We start from the raw sequence: 14,520 nt of genomic DNA on the forward strand, positions 1-14,520 counted from the left end.
CTTTTCAAAGACGCCGCGAATGAAATATAATTCAATTAAAGCGGATGCGACGCATGCTGGGGGGGGGGGGGGGGGCATCAGGGGGGCGGGTCATAAAATGGGGTCAACAACAATCTACACACACACACACACACACACATAGACACAGATAGAGGATAACCTCCAGCCTGCTGATGAATGTGGACGTCTAATGCAGCACTCAGTTGCCCGGGTTAAACACACCGGTCCACGGCAGAGAGGATTTATGACGTCTTCCCACATGACCCGTGGCCAACGATGATCAGTTACCCCACACAGGGGATTAGGCAGGTGGGCTCCGTCACGTTAAAGCTCCCACAGCGCGCCGCCAGTCTCCATTACGTGACTCCATTACACATGTGCGCTGGTGTCAGAGCATGTATTATTCACTGTACGGCACATGCTGTGCATTATGCTGGGCAGTGTGTGTCGACAGTGAATCCAGGCTTCTTTTTAAAAAATCTTGTTTTATACGTCAGATTTTCACTCCAAAGGCACTTTTTAAAAAGTGAAACAAAATTAAAAAGAATTGACCTACTTCGCCGTGCGGGAAACCGTTCCAAATATGTCGATACTAGTACTTATACAGCGACAGGAACATTGTGTGTGTCTTGTTTGCCTGAAGACAATAAAATCATCAACTTGCTGCAAACGGTAAACAACGCAAATGTCAACAAGCATTATTGTTGCGAGTTTCTGTTTCCATGAATCAATTCACTTTAATTTGTCTTCTTCTTCTTTTTTCTGCACATCATCCTAGAAGTGATTCAATTTGTTCCGCAATCTTCCAAAAAGGACACGTCACAAATGAAGCGCCGGTTGCAATACATCAGTCAAATCCAGAAGGGCCCGGGTAATCGTGTTTTAGGCTTTTCGGCTCGTCGGTGTCACCGAGGACGCGCTCGGAGGAGATCTCCTTTCTGAGTGTCCTCGGCGAGACGTAACACAGACACGGAGACGACGCTAATCTGTTCTCAGGGAAGAGAAATCCAGACTCTCTTAAACTAACATGCTTAATCCTCGCTCGCTGCAGTCGTACTTCATTAGCCCAAAGACTTAAATCGAGTAAAGCACCGAGTTATGCCTGAGAGTCTCTGCGTTGACTCCCGAGCTCAAGCTGGATAAAAAAAAATGTAAAAAGAAAAAAAAGCTGTTACTTTTGCTCCGTTCATTTATCATAAAAAAACCAAACCCCATTTCTCTTGAATAGAGTGCCGCCGAGACTCGGCCGTAACTCATTGAGTGTTAGTGTTCGTGTCTCTTCGGGCCAAACGGGTTCCTTATCAAGGACGCGCCCTGACCCCGCTGTGAGGCGTGATGAGTGCTATCCGCAGTGAAGCATCGAGGGTCACACCGACCAAACATCTGCTTCCCATCTCGCACAGTCGGCCCCGACAACCAGAGGGATGCTTTCCCCCCCGCTGCCGTCTTCCATTTTGTCCTCACTTAGATCTTTTTTTTCTTTTTCTTTTCGCCGAAAACAACGCATCATTTTTCTTGGACCGGTTTCTCTCCGCGCGGTTCGGCCTCCATGTGGGGGAGAGGCGGTAACTATGACCTCGGGGGTCTCCGTGAGTTACCCATCCTCTGGCGGGGACCGGGTGGCGTTGGAGAGAGCGGCGGCTCAACAAAGGCCCAAAAGGAAGAGGGAGTGCAGCCTTCACAGGAGGCGAGGAGCCTCGAGGAAAGGACTCTGAGAAAATGAAAGTGTGCGTGAATAAACAAATACTCTGGCGAAGCGACAATCCCCGTTGGACGTAAATACCTCCGTCTCTGTCTCCGGCGCTTCCATGCTGAAAGAGCGAGTCGAAACTGTTATGAATTTTCACGACGGTGAATTTATTGCCGCTAAAGGTCGGAGCGCGTCGACCGGGGGATTGAGATTAATCCCGTTGAATGTCAGAGACGGAGGAGGAGGAGGGGGAGGAGCCGGACGGTTGTCCGTTGTGGTGAAGAAGGCGAGCTGGGGAGCCACAACTTTGTGTTCTACTCCGGGTGTGGGAGCCGAGGGTGACAACCCTTTTTAACCTGCCTATTAAAAAAACCTTTCTTTCTTTTCTCTTCCTCCTCCCCTTCCATCCAGCCATCACTCACGCACACACTTCCGGACGGTACTTCGCCCCAGGCCTCTGGGTAAAACGCATGCGGGAAAAAAAAAAGTAGGGAACTTTGAAGACTTACATCTTTCATGTGAGGAATTGTTTCTCATGCTCACATCAGAGAGAATGTAAGTAGCCACGGAGGACACGCGGCCGTCTCGTCCAATCACAGGACTTCAGGGTTTCCGACCGAGCTCTCGACGCCACTCTGTTCATTTTTTTGCGACCTTTTCCAAACTTTTCCAAACTTCTCCACAGTGTGACCTTGAGAAGTGTCAAAGTGTTGCATCACAAGCCCACAGTTGCTCCTGACTGTACCGTGACGTGCCATCAGCCCGGCTTCAACCCCCCCCCACCCCCAGAATGCAAGGCGAGGCGTCCCGTGGTTTCTCTTGATTTGAATATCACGACGCCTCGGGTCTCAACATGCAGATATTAAACCCATATCTCAGATACTCTGATAGCAGCCGGGGTCGGCAACACGCTGTAGAATCAGGACACTTTATAATCTGCTTTGACGGGAGAGGGTGAATGCTCTCTCTCTCTCTGTCTCTCTCTCTCTCTCTCTCTCTCTCTCTGTCTCTCTCTCTCCCTGTCTCTCTCTGTCTCTCTGTCTCTCTCTGTCTCTCTCTGTCTCTCTCTCTCTCTCCCTCCTTGTCTCTCTCGGTCTCTCTCTTTCCCCCTCTCTCTCTGTCTCTCTCTCTCCCTGTCTCTCTCTGTCTCCCTCCTTGTCTCTCTCGGTCTCTCTCTTTCCCCCTCTCTCTCTCTGTCTCTCTCTCTCTCTCTCTCTCCCTGTCTCTCTCTGTCTCCCTCCTTGTCTCTCTCGGTCTCTCTCTTTCCCCCTTTCTCTCTCTGTCTCTCTCTGTCTCTCTCTCTCTCTCTCTCTCTCTCCCTCACACTCGTTTTAATCTCTTCAGAAGCGCCAACTGACTGGCGCCCACAGGGCTCGTCTTTGTGTTGGCGTTGTGGAAACTTCAAAGGTGGTTAAACATCACAGAGGGCTGACCGGGGGTTCCCTGACCTCCGACTGCAGGCCTCCGACAGAGACGGCGTCTGCCGAGCGATACGAATCCTAATCAGACTTCACTGACGAGCCACTTGTTGAGACTCTGGACGTCGCTAACTAATGGAGAGGAGGAAAGAGATGAAGGAGGAGAGCATGTTCTGTTCTTTAGAGAGCACTCAGTGGCCCTCTTTATTTATTTGTCTAAAAGGAGAATTGTGATTAGATGGTGACAGCAATTTATTAAGTCCCATTTAATCCCCAGCTAGGACATTATCCCATTGTGCCTTGTGTATGTTTACGTTTCGAGAGGCACTCGCAGTAATGGGGTTATTCAATATTAAAGGGCTCATCAGACAATCCAGTGTGCCGCATATTGATGAGCCCATTAAGTTACAATTAAAGCCCTAATTATATCATTCTGCGCCTCAGGTATTCACACCGATGCACTAACCTATCCACCTCCGTGAATACGCAGCGCAGTATTAAATGCTCGGAGGAAATCAAGCTGAATTACGCCTCCCTGGGAACCGTAATCATCCGCTGTTTGATGGCTGACGTTGACACCCACACTGTGTATTAATGGGTGATAGGCTTGTGAAAAGGGGCTGCCCGGCGCAAATAACACAGCGACATCAATTAATGCAATTATTTCTGAGTTCAACCTCCATGACGTGTCGAGGTATTCAAGGCAGTCGCTCCACGGCGGCGCCGGTTTACGGCAAGAGTTGAAATCCTCAACCGCGATTTAGAAAAATAAAAAAATACTTGATGAGTCACCGTCGGCGACCCACTCGAGTGCATTTCATCACACTGTGACTGAGAGGTGTGACAAGAATCTGCCTTCTGTGTATGACTGAAGTGAAATGTTTTGTAATTCATAGATGGCCATTCGTTAATGTTATCCTTTAAAAGCCGGTGTCGTCCCTCCAGAGGACAAAGACTCGGTTGGTTATCTGCTCACTCATGGACGTCGTGCGCGTGACCATTCAAGTTGTGTTCAAAGCAGAATAACGACGGCTGAATGCGACTTAGACGAGCTGCAAAGGCACACAGGGGACGAGCGGCCGCGTTATGAGATTCAGTTTCACGCGGCCCAAAAAAAGACAAAAGCAAAGCGTTTGAACGAGACCGGCAAAAGGCGAGAAGGTCTGACCGAAAAGCATAAACCGAAACATTAAAATGGAATAGTGAGCGGCAAATGTGCACGGGAAAAAAACTAAAGCGGGCCTGAAAGAACAATAAGCTAATCAGTGGAGGAAATTATGACTTATAGATTGACGTCAGTCGGGGAAGTGCGTAACGCCGGGGAAACATCCAGTCCGCTGTTTCTGTTATGATTAACAATGAGCTGCACATAATGTGTCCGCCTCACAGACGTCTATCGCAACCTCTGGCCGGCGAGGAACAGAATCCTGCTGTTGAAACACTAATGAAGGTGTTATAATTACAGTTGTAGGATCATTTGACAAAAAAACAACCCTAAAAAAACGTTTTTCTTCGCTACAGTGCAGTCGTCCTCAAATGACCAGCCCACTGACTTTGAACCTAAATCCTATCGTACTTTTTTATGGGATTAAGTTAAATCCTATCATTCTCCTGCGAGGACATATGCGACGACCAACATTAAATTACCCGATTGCCCTCGTAGCCTCCCGAAAAACATTTCCCCAGCCAAACGCTTCATCTGACAGCGAGCAGAGTTCCAGTTGAGCTAAACCGTCTAATCTCGTCGGCTCTCTTCCAAGGACGGGTAATTTGAAGGGGGAAGTCTCGACCAAAAAATCCGTCCTCCGGCTCTTTTTGCTCACTAGTGGGAGAGAGAAATAGATCCGGAAGGTAATGTGTGATATTTATATAATGACTACATTCAAGAGAAATGGCTCCCAGCCAGACGGCAACCCTGCGGTTCTGATAGGTGATGATGTCATGACCGTAATATTTCTCTCTTGATTTGTTCCCTCAGTAAACATCGTAAACATGAGTTTATGTCTCAATCTCTAGTTTCAAGTCTTCTTCAATCCTGATGTTCATTTCGTAAACGATGGTCCATGTAGAGTGCTTTTAAGGGCGGGGCTACCTCGTGGTTGACGGGTCGCGACCACAGCGTTGTCTGGTTTGGGAGTCGTCTTTGTTTTCATCTTTGACTTGAACATCAACCCCTTCACAATGTATTATCAGTTCATGGAAGTTACTTGTAAATGTTGGTCGCTGAAACATTTCCTATTCAGTGGTCGGTTGTACTCGGCTCCACCTTCTCATGTCATTTCTGGTTGGAAAATAACCAAAACAAGATGGCGTCGGACAAAATGCAGAACTCAAGGCTTCAAAGTGCCAATCGCCCAACCAATGGGTGATGTCACGATGACTACGTCCACTTCTTATATGTGCTAAACGCCCCTTTGGTCCAGTTGACACTAGTTACCTTCGCATTGAAAATGCGGAAGGTTATGTTTTGATCGCCATTTATTTACTTATTTATTTGTATGCGTGTTATTCGCATAACCAAAAAAGTTTTAAACCGAATCGCATGAAATTTGGTGGGATGATTGGTTATTATCCGGGGACCATTTGATTAGATTTTGGGATCAATCGGGTCCAAGGTCAAGGTCATGGATAGGTCAAAATCTTCTTTTTACCATAGCACGGTCAATTTTTCTCCAATTGGCATGCAACTAATGCCAAAATGTTCATAATGTAATGCCCAATGTTGTAATATGCGAAGGTATGCGCTCTACCGAGTGCCCATTCTAGTTTGTTGTAGTTTTCAGAGTTAAAATGTGGATTTCTCAGTAGTTAGAGGGACCCTACCAAACTACATGAGTTGACTGTTTTCAGGTGTTTCAACACGACAGGCATAGCTGTGTGAAATGCAAAGATCCCAGACACAGCTCTACTCTTTTAGGGGCATGCAGTCATGGTGACGAAGGTTGGATTTCTTGTCTTCATCATGTGTATACTGTGCACTGTAACTAAGTTTTAAATCAGACTGGACGTGTTTTGACAGTTCCCCTCAAAAACTACCGCTAACATTCGAGATTAACAGACCATCCCCCAATAACGATGGTGCAATGTTGCTTTAACTGCCTTTCAGAAAGTGAGATGAATCGAAATGATCAAGCGAGAGACTTTTTTGGACGAAAAAATAAAATATAGCTGTTTCCCTGTCTGTTGGAGGTCATCCTACCCCTCCATCACACCAGCCTCACCTCGGCACACAGGTGTCACAGAGCTGCCTGCAGCTGAAAATAACCCTTGCAGAGCAGCTCTCAGAGTCGTTGGTATTACCATAAAATCCACGAGGGACAATCATATCTCTCAATACACGTCACACGCTCTCGTCTAATGGCGAATAAATATCACCATAGTGCCATGTTTTAGAAACCCGGCGTTGGAAACAATATTGCGGTTCCTCAGATTTGAAATCAAGACCCATGTTCGGTGTTTCTCAAGATGTAAACACGGCGTCGTCTTCCGTGGATCGACACTTGTGAACGGTCCTCCTGTGAATCACAACGAGCGTGAGAAAACAAAACCATCTCCCCAGACTCGTGTCTCCTAAAAGACGTTTATGTATGACGGATGTCCCTCCACGGCTATGTTGAGATATATAATTAGGGTGACCAGACGTCCTCTTTTCCCCAGACATGTCCTCTTTTTGAGACCTAAAAAATGCATCCGGCAGGGATTCCAAAAACGTCCGGGATTTTGCTTCGTCGGATATTTGTGTTTATCTGGGTCTTTCACAAACTAGTATTTACCCCTTACAAGTTTTGGAAATGGTATCTCCCTTACGTTCCACCTTCTTGCGTGAGCTCTGACTGTATAGAGAACAGTCATCGGTCGACCGATCTCAGTGTTGCCAGATACACGAGAATTATCCTCCAAATATGACAATTTTGAGCCTTGGGTCCCTTTCCTATCTCAGGGGGTCGTCATGCAGGAGTTATGCCCCCCCCCCTCCGAGACGATGTGTCCTCTTTTTCACAAACTCAAATCTGGTCACCCTGATATAATAGTACCTGGATTATGTTCACATGCAATGTTATTTTCTTTAATCATTTTAGTATTTGTATACCACGCGGCCACACGCACACAACATGCACTAGCAGCACGCTCGGCCAGCCACATCAGCAATTCAAGAAGAAGCTCGGATTACAAGAGTGACTTCATCCTCTGCCCAGGTAGACGCTACTCCACTATATCTGGAGTCAGCAAACGGTAGCTTGCTGCTATATTAATCCTCTGCATCCTGTACATTGCACCTTTAACTCGGCGCTGCCTTAAAGGGACAGCGTCGCAGGTTTAATCGCGCTCTTGTTGCTTCCTGCGGATATTGTGGGAGAACGGATGAAACACATAATCGGGGGATGTTTTGCAGATGAGTTCAGAGGCAACATTTCATGTTCTGCAAATCAACATCGTCATTATGTTGGCAAAACAACATCATACCTGCTTCTCCTTTGTGAATAGATTAGCTTTGGAAGTAAAAAGTACACACATTGTATCATTTTGTTGTTGTTGTACATCATCCAAGATTAGTTAGCGGAGCAATGTGACCAGTTCAGGGTTACAATTGTGGCCCGGTATGAAAACAAATGACTGGGTGGGATAGAGAGAAACATCTCTCTACATCTTTTATCTTATTTCCCTTTCTTCCATCTTGTTTCTTCAATTCCGTCTTTCAGCCAGATTGTCCACCTCTTATCTCGACACTCCCTCACTTATAACCTTCACCACGACATTATTGTCATGTTATGTTTAATAAATCTTCATCATCCCCCCCCCCCCCCCTCACCTTCTCCCCTTCCCTCATTTCCTATGTCTCTTCCCCTGTTGTCTCTCTCCATCCCTCTTCTCCTCCACCTCTCCCCTCTTACTTCTTCCCTGGATTGCTGCTGTAATGAACCCATAAATTGGAGCAACACAGCGGTGGCTACAGGTCGGGTTGGGTGGGGGGAGAGGGTCTGACAGAGAGAGAGAGAGGTAGAAAGGAGAGAGAGCAGGGGTGGGGGAGGGGAGGGAGGAGGGGGGGGGCAAGGATTCATTCCTGCAGACAGGGGAAGAGATATGACTCCAGTTGGAGAAGAGACAGACGACAAGGGAGGAGGAGGAGGTGCAGAGATGGAGGAGGAAAACAGACAGAGATAGGCAGGGGGAGGGGCATTGGGGGAGCTACATGAATTGGTTTCAGGAATTAATTTGCACTCGGTAAGGTACAGCCTTGGAACATGCCATCCCAGTCAGATGAGAGGTCCTGTGGAAGGGAGACTGATCACAATGGCAGCAGATGGTGGAAAGATGCGGGTGTGGGCCGGCGGTGGGCCGCGGAGAGGTGTATGGGCGGGTGACAGGCTGCAGGAAGATGTGACAGAGACAGATGAGGCCCAGGCAGACAGACAGTCATACAGACAGTCATACAGACAGACAGACAGGCACAGACAGACAGGCACAGACAGACAGACAGGCAGACAGACAGACAGACAGACAGACAGTCATACAGACAGACAGACAGACAGACAGACAGTCATACAGACAGACAGACAGACAGGCAGACAGACAGGCAGACACCAGGCTCTAATGTACTGTGAAACACAAGCGGCCACCTGGCGACCGCGACAGTCCCACTGGAATGCCGGATAATGATGCTGTTGGGTGCTAACTATCCTCAGCGTGTGAATCCTCATCACTTTGCAGAATTTGTAATTACTACGGTGTCGGGCTAATACATATTGGCAGCACTGTAATATTCATTAGCAGATAAGATTCGGCAATGTCTCAACTGCAAATGAAAAAAGTTGGGGAGTAATTGTAATGTTCTTTAAATCGCCACCAGCTTGCAAACGACTTTTGATATGAGCTCATTAATACTTATGAGCATACACTTTTTTACTTAGTTTGAGAGACTCGTGGTTAAATGAGCATTCCTTATTGCTTCTGTAAAATGCGCCATGTGGATTTATCTCTTTGGCATTAAGATAAAAACGTTGTGACTCCATAATCATTTTTCATATATTGATGCCATTTCCACATTTCACTTCAGGCAGTTTGCTAAGTTTTCACAGTACAGTTGACACCTGAAGCCAATACGACTGAAGGCGACGGGAAGGAAGAGGAGGCAGGATGGGTGGAGCGGGAAATGAATGCTGCTCACTGTGGCGCTCAATTTGCCATGCTGAAAAGCATTAAGCTGCATGGAGGCAAAACTGTGCTTAATACCATCAAAGCAATCAAAGGGGAAGAAAAAGGCAAATATATAAATAGCAAAGAAAAAAAGAAGAACAAAATATCAGTCTCAGACGAAGCCATGCAAAATATATCAAGAACCGCTCAAAAGAAAACCAAACGAATCCCATCAGAGCTGACGCGTATATAGAAAAGGAAAAAAATAATAAAGGATAACAGAGCTGAAATTGAAATATAACTGATAAACACTGAAAGAAGCTGCATAGGTGTCTTGTGAAAATCATAATAATAATGATTGTACAGAAAACAAACAGCAGGAAGCATTGGTTTGAAATGTGAAGACCTGTTGCAGTTACCTGAGCGTCCCCTGCCCCCCAAATATGGGGGGGGGGTTACGTATTTGTATGTATATATATATATATATATATTTATATATATATATACTGTATATAAAATTGTTTTAACATACATATATTTATATATATATATATACAAATAAATATACAGATGCTAAAACAATTATATATATATATAATTGTTTTAAACAATTATATATATATATATATAATTGTTTTAACATACATATATTTATTTATATATATATATATATACAAATAAATGAACGGATGCTAAAACAATTAAATATATATAGAATTGTTTTAACATCCATATACTGTATGCATATATACAGGACTGTCTCAGAAAATTAGAATATTGTGATGAAGTTCTTTATTTTCTGTAATGCAATTAAAAAAACAAAAATGTCATGCATTCTGGATTCATTACAAATCAACTGAAATATTGCAAGCCTTTTATTCTTTTAATATTGCTGATTATGGTTTACAGCTTAAGAAAACTCAAATATCCTATCTCTAAATATTAGAATATCATGAAAAAGTATACTAGTAGGGTATTAAACAAATCACTTGAATTGTCTAATTAACTCGAAACACCTGCAAGGGTTTCCTGAGCCTTGACAAACACTCAGCTGTTATAAATCTTTTTTTTACTTGGTCTGAGGAAATATTAAAATTTTATGAGTTAGGATTTTAGAGTTTTCTTAAGCTGTAAGCCATAATCAGCAATATTAAAAGAATAAAAGGCTTGCAATATTTCAGTTGATTTGTAATGAATCCAGAATGCATGACATTTTTGTTTTTTTAATTGCATTACAGAAAATAAAGAACTTTATCACAATATTCTAATTTTCTGAGACAGTCCTGTATATATATATATAAATATATGGATATTAAAACAAGTATATACATATATATCTATATATATATATAATTGTTTTAATCCTAGCATACCTCACCATTAATTTGGAGGCTGGACTATACTACGCCTGCTCAGGTAGAGGCAACGAGGGCAGCGGCAGCATGTTGTGATGCTGGCTGGAGGCATGCTGTCTGAAGTCTCTCCACCATTGTGCTGCTGGATCTACCCGCCGGGCGCCGGACTGCTTCCAGCTGACGTCCACAGAGTTTGTATTCACGAGAGACCGTTGTATGTTTTTATGGCTCTGGGTTTTCGTGGCTCTCACGTGTGTGACGGTACATTCGGGTCGCGTTACTTTTGGGTGTGTCTGATGTTTAAAGCTAAATATACCTGTCGATGAACAGTTCTGTGGTTTTACGATATGCATTTGCTTGACGGCGTGCAAAGCAGTCGGCAGAAGAAGAAAAAAAGTTGTCATCGTACGTTTCTGCAAACCTCGGGAAAGATTTAAAATAATAATAGTAATATTTCATAACAATGAAACGTGCCAACGGTAAAACAACAACCGCCCACTTTCTCTCCACTTAACATTACGTGACAAGGGAGAAAATCAACTTTTACTTTTGGATTTATGTTTCACGCGGGACTCGAACAACGGTCTCCTGGGTGGACGCGGTTGTTGTTCGTTATTACACCGCATAATGTCAATAACGCTCGATATACTACGGCCCTTTGTTCTTCTTCATACTGTGTCTATAGAACGGCTGTGAAGGAATAATCCTTATTAACAATCATTATCTCCTCAAAGCCGCGCTGAAGCTGCCTCTAACAGCACGGCGTATGTCATGTGGCGGGGGCATGTTGCACGGTCTGTAGCAGGCCTGTTTGTTTTATTAACCCTCCTGTTACCTTTCGGGTCAATTTGACCCCATTCAATGTTTAATGTCAGTGTTCTTTGGGGTCAATTTGACCCCAGGCTGTTTTTCACTGTGTCAAACATAAGAAATATCAACTTTTTTATATATTTAAAGGGCTATTTAGGTAGTCAACAAACAAACATAAAGTACCTCATACTTAAACTTGGGAAACAATATTAATTCTAATAATTTTCTGAAGGTTTTAATTGCTGGGGTCAAATTGACCCCGAGGGTAACATATGTCAGTAAATATAAAGGTAACAGGGGGGTTAAACATTGAATGGGGTCAAATTGACCCTAAGGTAACAGGAGGGTTCAGGGACAAAACACGCTGCAGTGACATGATTCTTTTCTTTCTTAATTTCCCCCTCCGACGTAGGGCTCTACACTCGTCTCCTTCCCTCCTCTCCTTTCCCCTCCGTCTCATCCATCCAGCGGATCGTCCTTGAGGCGGTGCGGCATTAGACAGGTTGTTAACACGGGAGGAAAAAGGGCGTTCAATGTCGTGTCACCGTGGCGCAGAGCATGACAGAGGTCTTCCCCGGGAAATAAATACCTTTATAATATATGAAGTTTTTTCTTTCTTTTCTTCCGTGAGTGTAATGGTGTGGATATTACATCTCCTGTGGGACATTACGGCGCGGTGATAGTAAATCCATCCTGCCGAGCGTGCACGTTTGTCTGGGTGTGCGCGCACGTGTCTTAACGAGCGCAGAGCGTGTGCTGTGTGCATAGTGTGACGTCGGTGTGTTTGCATTCGGTTCTTTAGGGGGGGGGGCGAGGGGGGGGGGGCCTTACGTGCACAGTGTGAGGCAAATTGTCCCCTGGAGAGAAAGCGATCCAGCATCTCTCCCCTCCGTCAGCTGGAAGCAGTCAGGCAGCCGTAAATCTCAATTACACAACCCCCCCCCCTCTCCTCCCTTGCCACAGGTGACAATGGACCAAATTGACTGCGAGCTGTTGTGTTCCAAGGCTTACCATTGGCTTCGGGCTGGGACTGAGAGGGCACGGCTACGTAGGGGTCCTCCCCTTTGTCTGAGCTCATGGGGGGGTCCTTCCGCTCCACCATGCGGCCCCGCCCCAGGGGGCCCTCGGGCGGGGCCGAGGTGGGGAGGGTGCGGTGATGGTGGCGGTGGTGGTGGCCTGCCGGACACAACACAGGTTAACCGAGGGGACAGGCTTCAGTGCATATGAGCACAGGCCAGCAGGGGGTACACACACACACACACACACACACTGCATCTATTCCTCCTTTGAAGTGTACACACACACACACATATGAGGACATCTGCTTGGATGTGCGATGCAACCAAGTGCTTCTCCACGGTGACCCCGGGGTAACTCATTAGCAAGTGTGTGTGTGTGTGTGTTTCTCAGGATAGATGTGCCCTTTCTTTTCTTTTTTCTTTTTTCCTGTCACTCTCTCCCCTCCTGTTCTGGCTGAGGTGTCAGAGCTCCTTTGGGCCTGTCAGAGCGCAGCGGAGTACAATCGCGCCGCTCCACCGTCGCCATAGGGCGTCTCCCTTTGATACGACGGACCAGACAAAGTTTATTTCCATCGCTTCTGTTGAGAAGTCTGCCTGAAACTTTCCCCTCAGCTGTGGATCACTTCATGCTCCTCCTCTTGCCCAACTTTTCAATTCAGTTCTCCGTTATTTTTGTACGACACCTTGGGCTCTGGAATGAAGTACTTATTTATATTTCTGGCCAACATTATTAATTGGGGAAATAATTGGTAAGAGGATAATCGGAAACTCTCTCATCCCTCCTTTTCTCGTCTCCTCTCCGCTTATTCCCCCCACTTTTCTCCGCTTTAAAAACCCGAACGTTTTTTTTGCATCCCGCCCGGCCGGTGATCTTTATTTAGCGAGGCCCTCAGCGGCGAAGGCTCCATCAATCACGAGAAACGTGTCGTTAACATTTAATGAATTTTCTCTCCGATTTGGCTCCTCCTTGTAATTAAATTCCTTCGCGGCCAAACGAACTGCTGGCCAACAGTTGAAGAGGGTATCATAACGCAGCCGGAAAGTTACACCGACGATGAGACGGCAACCGGAATAGCTGGCGCAGGATGTCTCTCACACCTTCAGAGTGGCAACTGCAACAAAGTGCTCCTCCGTGCGTGGGCGATGGACCGTTACTCTCTCCTTCCCGTCTATCGGGGAACAACACGCTGTTCCTGCCTCCGCCCGGCCCCCTCCTGTTTTCTTTTATAAACCGAGTATGTGCATATACGCTTTGTCTGACTGGTTATTTTGGAACCATGCTAATCACATTACATTCCCACATGCTAACACTTAAGCCACCCTACACTCTTTTGCACAAGCTACATATTGTATTTAACATAATGCAATAAAAGAAAACCACATCCAGCCTTGATGAAGATTGACAGCGCTTTTATCAACAACCTCCACGGAGGAGACAGTGTGTGTCTGTCTGTGTGTGTGTGTGTGTGTGTGTGTGTGTGGGAGGGAGCATGTGTGCAGATGTGCGAGTGCCTTTTCAATATGTGTTTATGCGGTTTGAAAAGGGGCGTGGCATTTCAGGGGAGCTAACGCTGGTAGACGACGCACGGCACCACCCGCAGCCTCCCCCTCCGTGTGCCACGGCAATCATCAAAATGATTTATTTAACTATTGGCCCAAGGCTGAGAGATTAGTGTGACAGGCCTATTTTATAATTCATTCCCCCACCGCCAGGGGAAGTGCAATTCAGGCAGATGACACACATAGAGAGCGAGAGCTCAGAGCCACAGAGCTCCTCCGCGGATCGGGGAGGAGAAAAATATAATAAAAAATGCCGACGGATGCACGTCCCTCTCTTTCTACAGATTAAACGGGAGGCTGTCTCGTCGGGAGTGGAGGAGGAAGAGGATGAAGAGGGGGCATTTATTTATCTTCAAATCCATATCAACCACCGACTGATAGACAGAGGGGCTTGGGTAAAGGCTCAGACTTTGTGTTGTAAACTGGGTGATGTGTGTGTGTGTGTGTGTGTCTGGAAACACACACAGCCAAGCCTATGGAGCATATTCAGCATTATAGGGGTGTACACCAATACAGATCCCTTTTTCTGACCC

General features: G+C 45.8%; 1 protein-coding gene across 4 annotated transcripts in view; it reads right to left on the minus strand.

The window, feature by feature from the left end:
• Positions 1-14,520, minus strand: part of sema6a (sema domain, transmembrane domain (TM), and cytoplasmic domain, (semaphorin) 6A) — a 107,095-nt gene that overhangs the window by 4,408 nt on the left and 88,167 nt on the right. For 3 of the 4 annotated variants that reach the window (XM_056418150.1, XM_056418152.1, XM_056418151.1), the window contains one exon: positions 12,420-12,584. The exons of the other annotated variant lie outside the window; for it this stretch is intronic. In XM_056418150.1, the coding sequence (XP_056274125.1) occupies positions 12,420-12,584 (165 nt within the window). The remainder of the gene's footprint in view (positions 1-12,419; positions 12,585-14,520) is intronic. 4 annotated transcript variants of the gene reach the window in all.

This window comes from Pseudoliparis swirei, chromosome 7, assembly GCF_029220125.1.
Source record: "Pseudoliparis swirei isolate HS2019 ecotype Mariana Trench chromosome 7, NWPU_hadal_v1, whole genome shotgun sequence".
Taxonomy (NCBI): Eukaryota; Metazoa; Chordata; class Actinopteri; order Perciformes; family Liparidae; genus Pseudoliparis; species Pseudoliparis swirei.